The following is a 21,035-nucleotide window of genomic DNA, read 5'->3' as shown; positions in this document are numbered from 1 at the left end:
CTCAGGAAGGATATTGCTGACTTGAAATCCTACAGTTCTGAAAAATTGGATTCAGTCATGCCCTATGGTACATTGCAGGACTTGGTTTTGAGATTGAAAAAGGAATCAGTTACTGAGAAAAGGCTGGCCAAGTTGGAAGACAGAGTTCAAGTTATTGAAGATTCTGTGGCCACCATTCTTCACAACCAACAATCTCAAACCAGTCTCCTAATGCAGCTGGCAAAAGCACAAGGCTTGACCCCTCTCCTTGATGATAACAAAAAGGGGGAGAGTAAAAGGGAAGGGGAAGGAGAGCCATCTACCAAAATCAAAATATCTAAAGTGCTAGTTCCTGCCATCACTACTTCTCCAATCATTCAAATCAAAGGAAAGCCTGATGGAATTGATTTGATTCAGCTAGCAGCAGCTGAAATTCAAGTGAAAGAGCAAAGGAGAATGAAAGGTTGCAACTGTTGTTTGGCTCTACACAAGATAAATCAACATCTGTGAAATATAGCACAAAGATTGAACCAATCAACATGGAGCTCAAGCCAGTAGGGAGACATAAGGATGGAGAAGCTTCTTCCAAAGAACTACAAGCTATAATTCTCAAGCCCAATAAAAGATCCAATAAGGACTCTACAAAGAATCCTTTAAAAGAAGTGGACTTTCCTCCTCCAAAAGCTGATGAGAACAAGCTTTTAGGTAGGAGTATTGCTTATCTCAAAGAGACCATGGATGAGGCTGTAAGGAGAAATAGGGTTATTATCTCTAGAGAGGGAAAGAGCATATGTGTGATGCAAGGACATCCCAAATTCTCAATAGCCAAGAAGGAAGAAGACAAGCAACTAAAGGCTGACAAAAGAGCACAAGCAAAGCTTGAACAACAGCTAAAGTCAAGTCAAGTTGAAGAAGAGAAAGGAATTGAAGTCAGGGGTGAAGACAAGATTGCAAACCTAGATGAGGTTTTTGGGAGTATATTTGGTGAGAGTATGGAAGAAAGAGAGGAATGGCAGAAGGGAAACAGAAGAAAGGCCAAGGCACATAGAAGGAGTGAAGATAATACTGAAGTAACCAAATCTATATCTAAACCACTACCTTCCATACCTGAACCTCTTGTTGCTAATCCCACTATAAACATCCATGGTGAACCAATCATTCCAAAAGAGGAACCTATTGATTGGGACACCATCAAATTGCCTACCTTTCTAACCACTCTTCCACTACCAAAGAAACAGAAAAGAAAACCCAAATCTACACCTCCCATAACCTCTAAGAAATTCACTCAAAAAAAAAGCCTAAGCCTAAGCCATCCATTTCTAAAGATGATTATGTTCACATCTGTGACATAAAAGAAATTTCAGACATTGAACTCTATCTGGATGAGCTGGAGGATGTAAGAGGAATAGCTGCTTACAGACAGCTACCAGAGAGATTAGTGTTCAGATACAAAGGAGCTGGGGAAAGAACATGGCCTCTCCACATGATTCTGAATGAAGGCTACTCTACCTTGATTAGAGTCTTTTCAGCTATACAAAAGGATTCTGGCTTTACCAGAACTGCCAAGACTGAAATTCTCAACAAGATTGCCAATATAAGGAACACTTGGAGGGAGCCCAATGCTTTACCCAGGACTTTACTCATTCAAGAAAGGGGAATTACAATTCACAAATCACCTCATTGGTTGATGGAATTTAGAGATGATAAAGGAGTCAGAAGATTTTTCAGACTTGAAGACCAACTCAAGATTGCCAGCAAAGAAACTCTCAAGAAAATGCAATCTAAGTTGGATATCAGTGTTGAAGATGAAGCTGAATTCTTCAGACAACTCCAACTCCAAATTGAGGAAAATGACAAAGGGCTAGGAAAGAAAACCAGGGAACAAAGAAGAAAAAGATGATTTGCTCAGGCTAAAGGAGTATCCTTGGAAATACTGTAAATCTTCAATTTCCTCCTAGTACATACATTTTTGCAGCATTTTCAAATTTCTACTTAGTTTCAATTCATATATCTGTTAAGTGTTTTGTTATCATCAAGTTAATCCTGAATTTATGCCTACAATTCTTATAGACATAAATAGGGGGAGATTGTTAGGAATATATGTGCATTAGTTTGATGATATGTTTAACAAAACACTTAAGTAGAAATTCAGTGTCTGTAGCCTCAACGGATAAGACCACTTTGGCTATCCGTTGATGGTGTAGCTTTACTTAGAAATAAGTCTAGTGTTGTAGCATATTTCAGTCTCTGTATTTAAGATGTAATTCTTAGAAGTTGAGAGAAACTATGAGTCATGTTGACTACTAGAAGATATGCAGATAGGAAGGCCAATTGTAAATATTTCATGCCTTGTAATTTTGTATAAATGAAGTGGTATCAACGGATGACTTAAAGACCTTCAACGGATGAGAAGCTAAGCTTCAACGGATGTCTCTAAAGCTTCAACGGATAACATCCTTCAACGGATGAGTGCATCAACGGATGAAAGCTTCAACGGATGTTCTGTTGATTAACCGTTGATAAGTGGTAGTTGTACCTACAAACAGAGGCACGTGGGTGAACAGAGATAACTGAAATGTGGCAGCCTAATTTCAGGAACATCAGAAAAAGCAGCCGTTCTACTCTAGTATAAAGAGACATTAAGTCAACAAAGTACTGGAGTGAACTGGAGAAGAAACAAGTGGAGATCTTACTTTATTATTTTATATATCCTTTTCTTCACTTGTAAACTTGGTAATAAATAAACCAAGTAGTAGCTAGTAATTAGAAAAGAATTTTTCCAGAGCTGTTTAGAAAAATCTTGAGAGAAAAATTATCTAGTTTGTACTAGGATGCAGCTGTGATCAAATTCTTAGATCACAGAATTTCTGAAATACCATCTCTGGTGGAACAACAAATCCACCAGAAAAGTTTTTAAAGGTTTATTGTGTTCTTTACATTTGTGTTTGAATATATATCTGTCTGTATCAGCTTAAAGCAATTCACACACTTGTTCATCTTGAACACACAGTCTTTATAAACTGCTCAAAACTTGAAAAAGTTTTGAGATTTACATTCAACCCCCCTTCTGTAAATCTCATTGTTAGTTCTCTAGAAATAACAGTTACTCCTCGGAGGAGCCTTCTTCTTCGCTCTCGTTCCGCGCCGCCTTGGTGACCTCTTCGCCATCTTCATCGCCGCTGATCTCACTATCAGAGCCCTCTGAAGAGGATGATGAGGAACCTTCATTTTGAATCCTCTTCCTTTGAACATGCTAGCGAATCTTTCCATACATGGGACCTTTGGATGGCGCTTTTCCACTTGGCTTCCTCGAGAAGGAGCTTTCCCTTTAGCCTTGTCACGAACAGGCGCTTCCCCCTGGAGCTAGAATGGCTTGAGCTGGAGCTGGAGTGATGAGAAGCCACGATTGGCCCTAAATCAGGCGTTTGGGCGACCATTATAGTGTCGGATGAATCCCAAGGACGAGGAAAATCTCCAGGCTGAAAAACATTAGGATAGACACCATGGACTTTAGCAACAGCCAAATTCCAACCAAGTGACATGTTCACCGGACGCATCTCATTGTCATATTGCTCTTAGCAAGGCTGTCATATTTCTGCTGGAGCGTAGCTTTGCTATCCTCATCCATCACCGCCCGTGACTCCCACTCTTGAGATTCCTGCTCCCACTTGTGCTTTGATTTCTCTAAGGCAATATTCTGAGTCATCATATTGCGTCCTTGAAGAGCTAAGGCATTGAAATGAGCATTTACCTGAAAAATAATAGGTAAGTGTCAAAGAGTTAGTAAAACTGATTGTACCAATCAGAGTAAGCTCAAGAAAAGCCCGAAAAATAGACCAGGAAAGTTTATATGCGCTAAAAGAATTTTAGTGTACCTGGTATAAGGCATGAGCCCCCAACATTTCTGCCTCCAGAAGCTTGTCAGGTGTGGTGACCTCGTTCAAGTCAGGAGCTGTAATGGCGAACCTAGACCAATCTAGAGCAAGTTCGGGACTTCCGATCACAGAGTCTTGGACACTTATTCCCCAACCAGGTTCAAAGGGAGTCTTGTTATTCCCGTCAGAACCCTTGACCCTTTTATTCCCTCCAGAGGACTCCTCCAAGAAGACGGGGACCTTGGGGGGAAGACGGCTTGTTTTCTTGGTAGTTGATTGAGCATTCTCCGAGTGGGCTTGATCCCTTTCTTAGCGAACTCAGTGTCTATGGCATCAACAGCTGATACAAAACAAGGAAAATATTGGTATAAGAATAAACTTGTTCGAAACTGAAGAAGGAATAAGTAAAATACCCTCAAGTGAAAGACCACTAAGTCCAGCTTCGACTAGCGCTCTCTCGGTTAAAACATGTCGAAGGTGAGTCATGCCCTTGTCGCTAATAAGAGCATCTCGGGCATAACATTCGGGGATAGTAAGTTTCAAAATATGATCTAGATGATCAACTACATTGCCAAAGCTAGGCATAAAAATATCGCCCCAGTCACCGTCTTCTAGTTCAAGGATGAAGAACTTCTTGTTCCAGCCATGATAAGAATCCGAAAGTGAAAGTGAGTTGACAATGTTGTCTACTCCAGGTCGGTGACTAATTTGAACCCATCCAGCCCTCACCAAGGGGGAGTTCTTGAATAATAAAATGCTCCTAAACATGTTGGTGCTTAAGGGAACACCCAGTTCGTGGCATCTCAATATGAACACGATGATCAAAGTCCATGCATTTGGATAAAGTTGACAAGGATGATCTCTTATCTCTGAAAGTAGCTTCACGATAAAAGGATGGACGGGAAATCTTAGTCTAGCAAGGATAGAGCTCCTGAACACACATAGACCAGTTGGACTCCAGTGACAAGTCTGGTTATTGTCATGTGCCAAACGAACTTTCATCTTGGGAGGGAAGCTGTATGTTTGATATGCCTGAATTCCTTCTTCTTGAGTTTACTAGAGTGGCTAAAAGCATCAAGGTGAACACTAGACGGGAATTCCTCGGCCAATTCTTGGAACATATTTGACGAACTAAAACCTGCCGAACAAGGTCTCAAAGATATAGAGCAGTTGAGAAGCATACCTCGCTGCGAATTTACCTTGGCTCGACGAGCAAGCATCTCAAACACAAAGGGAGAAAGACCGTTGTTCCCACCATCATTCCCGCCGTTGCCATCATACGAAGGGCCGCTGTATCCTTCAGACATCTTCGAGAAGAGCTTGAAAAACTTGAAGAAGATAAAACTAGAGAGAACTTGAAAAGTAGGAAGTAAGGGGTGAATGAAAATGAATGCTTCCCCCTCCTTTTATAGGAAAAGGGTGACCTGCTAAAGCGGGTCACAACTCATGCTGGTTCGCGTTTGTAAGTTATTTACAGGTTAAATGCCGACAGGTGACTAAAACTACTCAAGGAAAGTTGAAAAAATATCTAAATAACGAGTAAAAGCTCTGTCAGAGCAGAAAGCCGGAGAGCAATAGCTGAATTCACGGAGACAGTCCCGAGTACGCCTAATTAAAGACAAAATCAAGGGTTAATCTCTGATTAGAATTAATAGTGCTAATCTCCCCAATCAAGAAAATGAATTAGGAAGCTTGGAAATGAACTTCCAAGAAAACTGATTTATAATATTTAAAGGCTTTTCAGCCGTGATCGCCTAGACGGCGACCGCTCGTCGAAGAGTGGACTCGGCAAAGTAAGCTTATATTTGAAGGCTTTTCGGTTGTGATCTCCTAGACGGCGACCACTCGTGGAAGAGTGGACTCGGCAGAGTAAGCTTATATTTGAAGGTTTTTCAGCGGTGATCGCCTAAACGGCGACCACTCGTGGACGAGTGAACTCGGTAGAGTAAGCTTAATATTGAAGGCTTTTCAGCCGTGATCGCCTAGACGACGACCACTCGGGGAAGAGTGAACTCAAAAGAGTAAGATTATATTTGAAGGCTTTTCAGCCGTGATCGCCTAGACGGAGACCACTCGTGGAAGAGTGAACTCGAAAGAGTAAGATTATATTTGAAGACTTTTTATCCGTGATCGCCTAGACGTAGACCACTCAAGGAAGAGTGAACTCGGAAGAGTAAAATTATATTTGAAGGCTTTTTAGTCGTGATTGCCTAGACGGCGACCACTCGTCGAAGAGTGAACTCGGAAGAGTAAGATTATGTTTGAAGGCTTTCCAGCCGTGATCTCCTAGACGGAGATCACTCGTGGAAGAGTAAACTCGGAAGAGTAAGATTATATTTGAAGGTTTTTCAGCCGTGATCGCCTAGACGGCGACCACTCGTGGAAGAGTGGAATCGAAAGAGTGAAATTATATTTGAAGGCTTTCAAGCCGAGTAGGGGACAACCACCCAACAAAAATATATGGAGTTTTTGAAAAAAAAAATTAGCCGAGAAGGCCACGATCACACCCCCTAGAGCCGAGTGGAACTGGCCAAGTGGCCTCCAGGGGTGCCCCTCGACCACCGTCGCCTAGACGGCGAGAAAAAAAAGGGGTGGGGGTTCAAAATTTTCAACCAAGAGGGCATGATGGCCACCCCTTTGCCGAGTGAAGGTGGCCGAGTGGCCCCCCGGAGGCCCTCGACCACCGTCGCCTAGACGGCGACAAAAAATTTATAAAATAATTCCAAAAATTCAAATTGTTTTGGACTTTTTCAGATTCGCTAATTAAGCCCCGATTAGGGCCGATTAGTGGATTTTAGCCCCCGTTAGGGCCAATTAGTGTATATTACATGTAATTAACCCAAATTAGGGGGAATTAGCGACTCATGTGATGAAATTAGCCCCAATTAGGGAAGTTTAACCTATTCACTTACATTAATAATGTAAATTAGGGATGATTTGTGTCTTATGCATACTAATTAGTTCTGATTAAGACAAATTAGCCTCGATTAGGGCAGAATAGCCATGATTAAGGTCAATTAGTGCATCCTAGCTTAAAATTAGGCTATTTTAAGCCTAGTTAACAGCTTATACATGGAAATTAGCCCCGATTAGGGCCGATTAGCCCCGATTATGGCTTTCAGCAGTTTTGACCCTGTAATTAACCTTGACAAATCGAAGAATTTAGTGGTAGGTAGTGATGGCGGGCGGAGATAGATCAAACATGGCGGTGAATTGAGGTAGATTAGAGATGGTGGTTGATTAGTTGTAAATGGAAAATATAGAACCTGATAGAGAAACAACGTTTGTGTAGGTAATGATCGAAGTGGGTTGTGTAGGTAATTTTATAACTTCCTAACTTTTAGTGATTATCGTAAGTATAATTAGTGATTTATCGCCAGAATATAGCACATATGGTATTTATACTGATCGTTGAAGGATGTACAAAAATATAGTGAAATCAAATTTTTTAAAAAAACTCGTTGAATGACAAAAAAAATTAATTTAAAAATGGAGGGAATTAGGTGGCGTTGTGTGTAACATGATGCATATAAGTTATCTGTGGGGTTGTGTATTTAGAATTCATATTGGGCCGAACTTGTTTCTAGTTTTTATTTTAAGAATTTTTTTATTTGAACATCCTCCGATATATATACATACATATGTGTCAGGTAATTTCAAATCTTCAAATTATTTTGATATTTAATAATATAAAATTTCTTTGAAACCTTATTCTGACATCTTAATTTTTTTAGTGCTACTAGTTACTTAATACGGTGTCAAAACCTGATTTAGACCTTAATCTGACATCACATCTTTTATTTTTAATGCGACTAATTACTTTTCATGGTATCATAGTACATTTTAGAGATGGACTCAATTTTAAGTGCTCCCCCCATTTATTTGATATTATTAGTTGGTATATTTGTTATTTTCGATCATAGCTAAATATTAGACGATTGAGGAAGAGAGTTAACTCGTATACAATTTTATTGAGGGTGTTAAGATATAAAATTCTATATGAATTTTTATGTGATATTTCAAAATTTTAGAGCGATCGACTTATTAACAATTAACATGGTTAAAATGATTTAAAAGTTTCCTTATTCTCCCCGCGGACCATATCGTGTAGGTTATAAATTCCTCCAAGATATTTCTTGCCCAACAAAAGCGTTTCACGAAGATTAAATTGTTCTTGACTGTAATTATTTATTTGTATCTATACTTTTTCCTTTTCTTCTTTGTGGCTAATTAGTCGTGTAATGACAAAAATCGTTATTAGTTAAATTTTTCGGAGATTGTTTCTGGTTCAACACATGTCCTTTGTGTTTGTTGGGTAGTTGTTCACTTGTCCTCCTCCTTTGTTGATTCTAATGCCACACGCAAATAAGTAGTATATCCTGTATTCTAATATGTGTACCTATTTCTCTAAGTGTTGGTCAACCTCCCCAACTCCACTTTTACTTTTCTTTTATCATTGTTTACTTAATCGAAGAAGAAGAAGTGGTTTGGTTAGATTTACCTATTTGAGAATGGAGTCTTCCAAACTTATTTTCATGAAGCGAATTGGTCAAATGCCTAGAAAATGAGTACTACTTTTTTTTTTTTGCGTACTTGCTATTTTTTCTGAAGTACTTCCCTGATCCTTCGTTAATCATCTGCTTAAAAGTTTCTTGTCTAATTATTGTTGTTTTATGATAACAAATTCTAACTATTTCGTTAAAGAGTGTACATAAAAGTACAATATACTCCCTCGACAATAAAACTTTAATATTCAAAAATAGAAATCATAAAACTAGAGTAATTAAGTTTTTTTTGACGGTTAATAAAATTTAGAATGCCTTAAAATATAAAAATCTTAATTAAAACAATAAATGTTTAATGTAAAATAAAAAAAAATATAATATTAAATAATATAAATCTAAGGAATCCCTTTCTCTATATTTCATTGAGTACTGTACGTACTTCTTATCCGTTTCCAAAATACCGTTTTCAAAATTTATTCCTAATAATATGACATTATATTTGTTATATTTTAATTTGAATATACATGTAAATACATGCTGGTCCTATTTCATTATGAAGAAAAATACGTTCCTTCCACACTAGTATTTCAAAACGGTTGCTTTAGACGTCCATGTAATTCCCTATTTTATTTGCTTGGTCAAAATTGATATTGATGCTTGTTTGGCAATTGAAAATAAGTTAGCTTATAAGGTCTTGATATTTTATTTGTTAATTTAATTTATAAATTGAATTTACAATTTATAAATTAAATTTACGATTTATAAGTTAAATGTTAATAATGACGTAATTTTTTTAATTTATTTTAATTTTCTAATTTGTTATTAACTTTTGTTATAAAATATATATTTTAAATTATTAATTTAAATTAAAATTCACGAATTAAGATAATTATATTTAAAAATTATTAATTTTAGTTTTTTTAAATAAAAATAATTCTGACTTATAGGTAAAATTATCTAAATATTTATATAACTTATAAATATTTATCACTTATAAGTCATTTATTCATTATAAGTCATAATTTACTTATTTTAAAATTTTCCAAATATGCACAAATATCTTTTTCTGAATTTCTTACCTCTAGAAAAGTATATAATCTAATGTAGGATTGGAGAAATTTTTGAAATCTTCTTAATTTTAATAGCAAAAAGACTAGCATATTTAAAAGAATTAATCACTTTATAAAATGTAAAAAATCATCAAAATGTATCACTTTGTAGAAAATAAATCAGTTTTTAAATGATATCATATTTTAGTAAAATTTTTAAATCTAAATTTAATGCCACTATATCTTAATATTTTTTAAAATTTTAAATTGCATATACCAAGATTCTAATTTTTTTTCAAAATCATTATTGAATAACATTGAGTTTTAGTGTATTTTCCAAAAGAGAGATGTTAGTCTCCAAAATTGGGTACAAAATCATTTCAAAATGTTGTGTGACATGTTCTTATTGATTATCGTATAATTAATAAAATGAACTCAACTAAATATATTCACATCAATTTTGCAAATTAAAATAGCACAAGGAGATATATCATCTAATGCGAACAATTTGACATACGACACGATGAAAGACATGAGAACGATACGATAAAAAATGGATATATGTTCAGTTTTTTGGTATACGAAAACGAAAGTACACGAGAAGATGAAATACAAAATCTAAACGGGAATGGATATGTGTTTACCTTGATTAACGATACGACACGACACTAAAGTACACAAAATAAATAAATTTATTAATAAATATTTAAATGTATATAAGATAATATATATATATTTATATAAAAATACTTATTTTGTAATATTATATGTATATATACATATAATCAGTATATAATTTATTAAAATATATTAAAAATATACCATTATATATATATATTTTAATATAATATGTAGAATTATATTCAAAAATAAAAATATATACATATATATATATTTAATTATAACTTATGTCATGATAACCATAAAACTATATATTTTTAAGTCATCAATGAATATGACAAAGGATTTTACGTTAGGGACAGTCATTTCTAAGATTGGCCATATTTTTTTTAATGCTAAGATTGGCCATAAACTTGAGCGTTACCGTAATATTTAAATGTTCTAGCTTAAGCCAGGCAGAGTCAAATTGCAGTCTAATTCAGACCAATGATCAATTTCTAAGTAATGAAGTAATAACAGAAATTAGCATGAGTAAATTACATAATCAACGTAAAAACTAACGAAAAAACAACGCCGTAAAGCTAGAACTCTCCTGTATATGCGTTTTAACCCGAACATATGTAACATTGTCAACCCAATCTACTTTCTGTAAAATTATTTATGCCTAATCAATCTCCATTCAACCCACCAAACTCCACATTTCTTTTCAAGTTGTATATATTCGGCTAAAAACATATGCATTCTTTATAAATATCATCATCCTCCCAGCATTGCTGTAAAGGAGGAGTTTACTGTTTGATGTTATATATTTTGCATTGATTACACATAAATAACAAATCCACAATTAAGGTTTACATTAGTGCCTTGTTTAACGTCAGCCTCTCTGCAATTAACCACTCGACCTTACCTCTTCATCTTTCTCTTAAAAAACTGCTACACTCGCGCTCATTACATTACATAACAAAAGCAGGAGCACCTGCTACATTTAGTCCCTGCTGTTTCTGCTGATCAGGTTTTTTTTCCTGCTTATTCTTACATTTATTTCTCATTTTATCTACTTTTTTGTTAAAGAAAATGATTACTTTTTCATGGCACTGATTCTTGTTACGGAAAGAAATTAAACTTTTGCAGAAATATAATATGGTATAAGAATCTCTAGCACTGTATAATATCTGCATAATAATAATATCAGTGTATAAAATGTGTTATCTTTGCCTTGGGGACTTATATATACCACTTTTGCAGATTAGGACCTTTCAAACTTCTTTTCTGAGAACTTTGTGGTTTCTTCAGCTTGAAGATACAATAAGGAATCTTTAGGTGAAAATTCATATGTGCATGTAATTTGTAAATACATATATATTTACGGATACGTATCGTATCGAGCTTAAGTGTATTAGACTTAATCACGTTTGCTGATGTTGTATCTGAAGGTTGACGTCGGAAATGAGCAAGCTGGTGGGGAGCCGAATGAAACGGGGATATTATGCTGTGGGGTTTCTTGGATTCATGTTTCAGTTGTTTTTGCTAACTGAATCTACCGTCACAAGACAGTTAGTTTTCTAGCTTTCATGCATGTTTAAATACCATATTTGTATCCTTTTATCATTACTTCCAGCATCTATTCTTGTGCGTTCTGCTTCCCATATGACTAGTTCTTTTAGCGTTGTTCTACCCCTTGTTCGATTTTCATTCTTTTCATTTTCTGAAGAGAGATATACCCCTTGTTCGATTTTCATTCTTTTCATTTTCTGAAGAGAGATATCGAAAAAATCAGCTCATGTAATTTTTACAGTTGGTACCAAATGTTGTAAAATTTGACGAAAATATGTCCTTGATTAAGTTTTCCGAGATATGTAGTTTAGTGGAGAAAATTTTAGCACAGTGTAATGGGGGTTAGAATTGGTCTCTGCTGTTGACATTTGTTTTCCTTGACATGTTTTCTCTTTCCCATATAATATCAAGTATGTTAGAAAGCAGAACAGAAACTTCTTCTCTGTTTTCTTCTCCGTGTCAAACAATTTTGGGTAACTTGAGGACAAAAAGAATGTTGAATGAAGAAATCACCTTAGATATTATTTCTGGATAACAAATTATACAAATCTTCTGGATGACGTTTTCTAATTGGATATTTATGTAAATAAATTGCAGAAATATAACAAAAAGCAACTCGCGGCCAGTGCAACTTCATATATCGGATGATCATGTAAACACTACTGCCTGAACAAAGTCATCACTTTGAATCTATAATATCAGATGCCAGCGAGCTTGCTATATTAAATTTATAATGAATTTGCTTTCTTCAGGTTGTAGTTGATAATGGATTATCCAAATTCACTTTCTCAAATCCGGGAGGCATGATCACTGGAATAAATTACAACGGGATTGAGAATATTTTAGAATCAAGGAATAAGGAAAATAACAGAGGGTATGTTTGTTAACCTGCTTCCCAACTGTCAAATTATAGAAATATTGCATTTTCATTTATACCATCTTCCAAATTGACTATTCTCGTGTTATAATGAGGGTTCAGAACCAGGACATTCCAGCTCCCATGTCATAAACCTTAAGGTTTAAGAAGAATACCTATTCAACAATTAAAAGCATGTTTTCATTAATTTTTAGGTACTGGGATGTTGTTTGGAGCAAGCTAGAAAAACCCGGAGACATTTTTGATACGTAAGTTTTCTACACATTCTGGAATAGTTTCTTTCATTAGACTTCTGCTTATAAGTTGCTTCTTTTCAGATTACAAGGGACACATTTTAGAGTTGTCGTTGATAATGAAGATCAAGTAGAGCTTTCGTTTACAAAAACATGGATTCCTCCGGTCAATGGCACTAGACTTCCACGTGATGACACTACACTTCCACTCAATATAGACAAAAGGTATAACATCACCGTTTGTGTTCATATAAGGATTCATTACAAATCTGTTACAAAATATCAGTTGTAGGCGAACAAATTACTGTCACAGTAATATTATTTATCAATCACTGCAGTACTTGTCACCTTTATTTACAAAAAAAATCCTCAAATGGTTTGATAAAAGAGGTAACAATTTATTAATGTTTATACTTGTATCAACTAAAGTTTTTATATGGTTACATTTCTATTTGATCAGGTATATAGTGCTCCGAGGAGTCCCAGGATTCTACTCATATGCCACATTTGAACGCTTGAAAGGATGGCGCAATATGGTTATATATGAAGGCAGGATTGCATTCAAGCTTCAAGAAAAATTGTATACTACACTTATGACATCCTCTTTCCTTAATGTTTAAAGTATCAACACAATTCTAGATCAAGTTATAATAATTATATACTATGTTGGATGACTAGGTTTCGATACATGGCTGTGTCAGATGATCGACAAAGAGTCATGCCAACCCCTGAAGACCGGGAAAGGGGAAGGCCCCTTGCTTATCCAGAAGCTGTGCTATTGAGAAATCCTTCAAATGACAGACCAAAATCAGAGGTAAGTTCTCTGTTTACTTGCTGCATATTGGTCCTTTTTGTGCTAATGAGTTGGATGTACTGGTACCTCAAATTGTGCTGTCGTTAACTTTATAATTTCTAGAATACATTGGAATAATTCGACCACTAGAAATGCTAATGACAAAGTTTTCCCAAGATATAATTCTATGAAAAAACTACAAGATATAATTCTATGAAAAAACTATTGAAACTCCATCTATTAGCTAATAATATACGGGCACAGCTCTTTTTGGTAACAAAAAACCAGGTTCCATATCTCGTGTAAATTGAGTGTATGATTTTTTCAGTTCTCCAACTGACCTGATAGAATGACAAATTATGTAAATATGATAAGGCAAATTCAGGTTTTTTGGTGATTTAGAATGATATTTGATTTGATGTGTAGTCATGACCAGGCAGAATGGATTTTTTAAATGCAGGTGGATGACAAGTATCAATATTCGGCTGAAAACAAGGATAATAGGGTGCATGGATGGATTTGCTCCAACCCTGCTACTGGGTTCTGGATGATCACACCCAGTGATGAGTTTCGTGTTGCTGGTCCTGTTAAACAAGACCTAACTTCCCATGTCGGCCCAGTAACTCTATCGGTAATCATCTTTGTATTTTTCTGTGCCATTGTACAACTTAATTTGATACAGAGTTATCTCAATACTTCCATTCATCGCACAATACACTCGCTTAGGACCAATTTTGCTAAGCTTTTGTAAAATACAAGTCTGATTTTGTTTTTCCTTTTGAAGCAGTTCAAATTTTATTGCTTTTAATCATTTACTTTTATATGTATTAAAAATGTGTATGGGTATTTAGTTTGTTTGACATTATACATTTGAAATTAGATGCATGGGAAAATGCAGACAAGAATAAACATTAATTACATTGAAATGCAGATGTTCATTAGCACTCATTATGCTGGAAAGTCTCTAGGACTTCAGTTTGATGACGGGGAACCCTGGAAAAAGGTTTTTGGCCCAGTTTTCATCTATCTAAACTCAGGCTTGGACAAGGCAAGTACAACTTCACTGTGGCAAGATGCTAAAGAACAGGTATCAACTTTGTTTTACAGCCATTTTTCCTAAAATAAGTTATCAACAATCTGGTCCTTAATTAAAGGTCACCGGGATTTGTATCAGATGTTGATAGAAACTGAAAGCTGGCCATATGATTTCCCCAATTCTGGTGATTATTTTCCTGCAAATAAGCGTGGCACACTTAGAGGAAGGTTACTGGTACGAGACAGGTAAGATTGAATGCTCAACTTGTTTTTTCGGGTCAATGCCTACCACAGGGCTAAAACTGAAATGTGTAGTTAATTACACAGAGTCCGGCTCACATAGAATATTCAAATGAAAAATCACAGACTTTTCACCATTAACAAAATGAAGCATAGTAACTCACTTTTAAACTCCTTGTGTTTTTTTTGAATTTTCAACCTGTTCAATATATCATACCTTACAGTTACCGGTACTGTTGCATGTATATTTGTCCAGCCGCAGTTTGCAGCATAATCGCTCATCGATATATATAAGCCAACCTTGTTATTTCAGTAATATTTCCACCTTCAATACATATTATGCATGACTGTTAAGGAGGAAAATCTTTTTTTCGTCTTCAGGTATGCAAGAAAAGAGTTGAAAACTGCTACTTCTTCCTATGTGGGACTGGCTCTACCCGGACCAGCAGGCTCCTGGCAAACAGAAAACAAGGTTACCTGCTTCAAACATTAAGCAGTCATAGACAATCTGATTATAAATGTAGTTATAAGTTCTCACTTTTTAAAAAAAACTAAAAATTTCAGGGTTATCAATTTTGGACACAAGCTGATGCTAGAGGGAATTTTTTGATTAAAAATGTCCTGCCCGGAACATATAGCTTGTATGCTTGGGTACCTGGGTTTATTGGTGATTACAAATACGAATATAATATTACCATCAAACCAGGTTCAGTCTTTTTCAATATTTTTAATAAGTACTTCTACTTTGGCTGCACCGGACTGAAACACATTCATGATCCATATATATGCAGGAAGTATTATAAGATTAGGTAATGTTGTATATGTTCCTCCAAGAAATGGTCCTACACTCTGGGAAATTGGCATCCCTGACCGCACAGCAGCCGAGTTTTTTGTTCCTGGACCTATTGCGACTCTTGAAAATAAATTATACGAGGAGAATCCTACTGAAGGGTTTAGGCAGTATGGATTATGGGATCGTTATACTGATCTGTATCCTACTGAAGATCTAGTTTTCGCTATTGGTGTTCATAGGTACCAAAGGGACTGGTTCTTTGCTCATGTTACCAGGTGATTTGCACACTTTTTTGTCCAGAGTTTCTCAATTTGTTATTACTTGTTTCAGAGTTGCTAATTTAACATCTTTTATTGCAGGAATGCAGGAAACAAAACTTATGTAGCAACAACATGGAAGGTTTTGTTTGATCTAAAAAGAGTGGACACAACAAGAAATTATACGTTGCAGCTGGCACTTGCTTCTGCCAATGGAGCTGAATTACAAGTAAGGAACATATGATATTAGATGTTTCTAATTGCATACAAAATTAGCATATATTTAATTGTGCTCCTCACTTACAGTGATGTGTTAGCTTGTCTGACCATGCTAGAAGTAGCAAGTTACTGTAAATTTGAAAAATGGACTCAATGATTTCAGCTGCTTGGCGAAACTTATTTCTGACATATATGTGTTAAAAATCAGCTATAATACGGTGCTAAATCAAGTACCACTTCTATTCACATATTACTGTGTCTTCTTGAAGGTCCGGATCAACGATGGAGGAGCCAAACTTCCTCACTTTACGACAGGGCTTATAGGCAATGATAATGCAATTGCAAGACATGGGATCCATGGACTTTACCACTTATTCAGTGTTAATTTTTCGGGATCTCTTTTTCAATCCGGAAAAAATATAATATTTCTATCGCAACCAAGAGGAGGAAGTCCTTTCTACGGATTGATGTATGATTATATACGTTTGGAACAGCCACCATCAACAAATTAAAATGATGGATTCAGTCCTACTTACATACACACACTTCGGAAACAGTTGTCTGATTGTTCTGGAAAGAAGGATATAGAGATTATATAGATAGAACATATTTTGAATTTTTTTAACAGCTAACCAGGCTATTATATTCTTCTCATATCTTTATTATTTTCTTAACAATGATTTACATGGATATTTAGGCGCAATTGTACAGATATTTCAAATTCTGCTGGTTATCATTTTAAGACAAATGTTTAGCTATTTCAATATATTGTCTGCTGTTAGGATCATCTTTCTCGTCCATATCTTACGTGCACATGTTTCAACAAAAGTCTATTATTAATGTCATCTTTTGTTCTAAAGGTACTAATAACTATGAGAATCTAATGATATGTTCTGGTGTGACTCTTTGGAAGAATCTTGTTATATATGCTGCATGCATGACAGATATCGTTGGGGAACAGGAAAGCATAATTGAGATGAAAAGAATGATCAATGTTTTGAGAGTATACAATTGTAAAAACAATTACAGATTCGTTAATCAAACTCAGAAGGAATGACTTCTACTTGATTATAAGGAAATAGAAATAATTAGAGGAATCTAGACTTCGATGCAGGAAACTGTCTAATGAAATGCAACCTTAATCATAATGAAACAGAAAAAGCGATCAACGGAAATGTAGACATAGATGTAGAATGCCAGAATCGCACCTAGACCTGTGCCAAATCACCCGGCTCGTTGAAGAATTATCAATATACCTCAACTATTGGAAGACATGTTCTAAGTGATGCACAAGGTGTACTTTCTACCTGAAACTAGCTTCCATGTTTTTTATGTTCTTGTGCATTTTTTACCTGAAACTAGCTTCCATGTTTTTTATGTTCAATTAGAGCTCACGGATAAAGATGTTGGGCAGTGTCAACCCAAGTACCACGTCGAGAAGAATATTAGATAAATCTCTTGTATATATAGCAATCAATTAACTCCATTAATATGAGTCTTGTTAGGAAGTGCTTATGGGTTCGACCCAGGGCAGGCAATATCATATTGTCACGGATAAGACTTGCTCGAGGCCCATGATTTTAATGTGGGAGGTTCCTCTCGGTGGCGAATGGAGATTTATTGAGGGGTGTCGAAAGTCTTCTTAATGGTGTTCAAGCGACAAGTTTTACGAGGTGAATCGTGGTGGTGCAAGATGTAGACAGATTAGTCGCGGGTGTAAGACGATGAGATTTGCGGTTCTTGGTTTGAGGGGAGGATTGTTGGGTAATGTCAAGTCAAATACCACATCGAGGAGAATAGAGGTATTTTTTTTGTATATAAAGCAGTCGGTTAGCTCCATTAGTACGAGACCTTTTTGTGCCTTGTGTCGAAAGTCTTCTTAATGGTGTTCAAGTGACAAGTTTTACCAGGTGAATCGTGGCGGTGCAAGATGTAGACAGATTAGTCGCGGGTGTAAGACCACGAGATTTGCGGTTCTTGGTTTGAGGGGAGGATTGTTGGGTAGTGTCAACCCAAATACTACATTGAGGAGAATGAAGATAATTTTTTTGTATATAAAGCAGCCGGTTAGCTCCATTAGTATGAGGCCTTTTGATGCCTTGAGTCGAAAGTCTTCTTAATGGTGTTCAAGCGACAAGTTTTACGAGGTAAATCGTGGCGGTGCCAGATGTAGACAGATTAGTCGCGGGTGTAAGACCATTAGATTTGCGGTTCTTGATTTGGGGGGAGGATTGTTGGGTAGTGTCAACCCAAATACCACATCGAGGAGAATAGAGATAATTTTTTTTATATAAAGCATCCAGTTAGCTCCATTAGTATGAGGCCTTTTGGGATATGCCCAATACAAATCTGTGCGGGCTCGGTCCAAAACGGATAATATTATACTATTGTGGAGTTATGGTTCGCTCGCAACTCAACAAGTGGTATCAGAGTCCATGATTCATTTAAATCTTGGGGGAGTGACGAGCTGCGATATTTCAATGTGAGGGGTACCCATTGGTGGCGATTGAAGATCTATCGGTGCCTTGTGTCAAAAGTCTTCTTGATAGTGTTCAAGCGGCGAGATTTGCAAGGTGAATCATGGTGGTGCAAGATGTAGATAGATTAATCGCGGGTGTAAGAACACGAGATTCGTAACTCTTGGTTTGAGGGGAGGATTGTTGGGTATTATCTGTTAGTGTTTGTGCCCTAGAGACAACACTATGATGTTTTAGTTTAAGACATTAGGATTATTAATGTTTATGTTCTATCGATTATTCTCTTTATAATTTATTAATTCTTAATTTACTGCGATATAAATGTTAGATTAATAAATGTCCTTGGAATATGATATGCAATTCTATATCTCTAAGTACGTGACTTAGAAATGAGATTATGAGAATAATATCAATATTCCTAAAGGTCCCTAGTCGGATATTATTATTAAGGGACAATAATAATGTATTAAGATTAATGTGTTTGTTGACTGATGATCACATCTCATTGATCATAGGTATAGTGATACTAAAGTCAAAGACACAGGCATATGTATATGTACATGGTGCTGGACAGACCCGATGTGAGATTCTACATGTCTGTTGTGTCATAAGTAATTCTCACAGTGATAATGATGTAATGGTCTTTAGACCTGAAATCATTATATTTCTATACGAGAATTAATATACATTGATTCCATTAAAAGTTATCCTTGACCGGGTAATGATAAAAGTGGGTATTGGGTATATTATGAATCGTATGAGAAATATGAATGATCTAGATGGGATTTAACCCTCCTATTTTAGTAGTGAAATTATTGACCTCTTGTGTGAGCTAGACTACGAAATGTGTGGCCAAGCTCAAATGTATTTGATATGATAGTCTACTCATTGATCAAGGAAACCTGGATTAAACATTGATGAGGATGACACATTACATGCCTCTAGTTTAATCTATAATATGTGGTTAAAAGGATTATATTATATTGTACATTATTCACGGAAGGTTTAATCGATCACCGATTCAATTATTATTACTTTGATAACAATGATGTATTACTAGATGCCGCTCATTGTTTACGATTTTAAATTAGATTTAAAATTCGTTGCCAATGTAATATTAATCCATAGGGTCTCACACAAAAAATGCTTGAAGGATTATTTAATTTAAATTGGATTTAAATTAAATTAAAGTAATTTGAATTATTTATTATATTAATTAAATTTGACTTAATTAATTAGATAAATAATGATATTTAAATTTACTAATATTAATTATGAAATTTATTTGTTAAATAATTAAGTGAAACTTAATTATAATACAAATAGGAATTTCGAATTAATAATAACTCCTAATTAGTCAAAAGTTATAATTCGTTTTTCCACTCTTTGTATAATATCTCTTGTGTGGCTGATTTTTTGGCATGCAAGACTTTTACTAAAATCCTAGCCACCAAGAGAGAAGATGGAGAGAGTAAGAAGAAACGGGTTTTTGCTAGTACACATCCAATCCTTGAGTTCAAGCATTCGTGTGGATACCGATAGAGCGTAGATCGCAAGAGCGGGATGCGTGGTGATTGAAAAAGCTTTGGATCTCCATTATCAACCAATTGGTAAAGCTTCTTAAGGTAAACAATCTGATCTACGAATTAAATATATGTTTTTTCGCATGGATCCTGCGGTGGGTTTCGAAAATTCTATTTTTTACGTTTTTAATTACTGTTTCCGTTGCGTTTATGTGCTCGAAACCCCAACAATGGCATCAGAGCTACTTGCGAAAAGTGTTTAATTCGTTTATGTGTTTACAGGTTTTATGATGATAACATGTATACAATATTCCATGACTGTTATGTATGCGATTTTGTATGTTTTACATGTTGTTATGTTTATATATGCGTATATATATATATTTTTTGAATATATGATATTCATGAGAGTTTATAATCATATGATGATTATATAATATGTATATATACTGATATATACATGTTTTGTGTTTGTTCATATTATAAGAATCGTATTTGATACGATTCTGAATCAGATGCAGCAGATTTGCTGAAATCTGTGTCAGGTGTCCGATTTTGGCGAACGAATACGCTATTTCATATGGAATCGAGCGTCTGAACGTAAATGATAGCTATAGCTATCTACAACTGATCTTTAAGGCGTTTGACGTCGTTTAGGCCCTCTAATCTGCGATTTAATGTTATCAAATTTAATTTCGAATTTTCTGATTTTTTCAATATTTGGTTTTTATGATTAGATCATGATAGGTATTATATGTTAAGATTAGATTATGTGTTTTAACATGTTATTTTGTGTTAATTGAGCATGGTGGATGGTTATGGCTTATGACCTTAAGTTAATGGTTTTGGTTTTTCAAATATGGCTTGCATGTCGTTTAATCTTGTAATTATTAAATCTCGAATGTAACTCGATTTCATATTATAAGTTCATTAGATTAGTTTTCATATTTCATTCTTGTAATTTACATGAAGACATGAAGATTTGAAGATCAAGGGTGTTAGATA

At 35.3% G+C, this 21,035-nt stretch overlaps 1 protein-coding gene across 1 annotated transcript; it reads left to right on the top strand.

Moving 5' to 3' along the window:
- Positions 1 to 10,639: 10,639 nt before the first annotated feature.
- On the top strand, positions 10,640 to 16,784 carry LOC141670731 (uncharacterized). The gene is made up of 17 exons (XM_074476717.1): positions 10,640 to 11,041; positions 11,275 to 11,349; positions 11,463 to 11,582; positions 12,181 to 12,235; positions 12,336 to 12,457; positions 12,655 to 12,708; positions 12,778 to 12,918; positions 13,154 to 13,273; positions 13,372 to 13,507; positions 13,947 to 14,117; positions 14,418 to 14,573; positions 14,661 to 14,767; positions 15,143 to 15,233; positions 15,326 to 15,467; positions 15,553 to 15,829; positions 15,914 to 16,040; positions 16,300 to 16,784. The coding sequence occupies exons 3-17, from the start codon at positions 11,476 to 11,478 to the stop codon at positions 16,540 to 16,542; spliced, it is 2,049 nt and encodes a 682-aa protein (XP_074332818.1). The 5' UTR covers positions 10,640 to 11,041; positions 11,275 to 11,349; positions 11,463 to 11,475; the 3' UTR covers positions 16,543 to 16,784.
- Positions 16,785 to 21,035: the final 4,251 nt, after the last annotated feature.

The sequence above is a fragment of the Apium graveolens genome, chromosome 7 (assembly GCF_009905375.1).
Source record: "Apium graveolens cultivar Ventura chromosome 7, ASM990537v1, whole genome shotgun sequence".
Lineage (NCBI taxonomy): Eukaryota > Viridiplantae > Streptophyta > Magnoliopsida > Apiales > Apiaceae > Apium > Apium graveolens.
Note: the sequence above shows the minus strand (reverse complement) of the source record. Positions and strands in the feature narration are given on the sequence as shown.

Coding starts and splice junctions, on each gene's coding strand:
- LOC141670731 (XM_074476717.1), top strand. CDS start 11,476: ATGAGCAAGCTGGTGGGGAGCCGAATGAAACGGGGATATTATGCTGTG. Junction 13,508..13,946: donor ATGACAGACCAAAATCAGAG/GTAAGTTCTCTG, acceptor TTTTAAATGCAG/GTGGATGACAAGTATCAATA. Junction 14,118..14,417: donor TCGGCCCAGTAACTCTATCG/GTAATCATCTTT, acceptor ATTGAAATGCAG/ATGTTCATTAGCACTCATTA.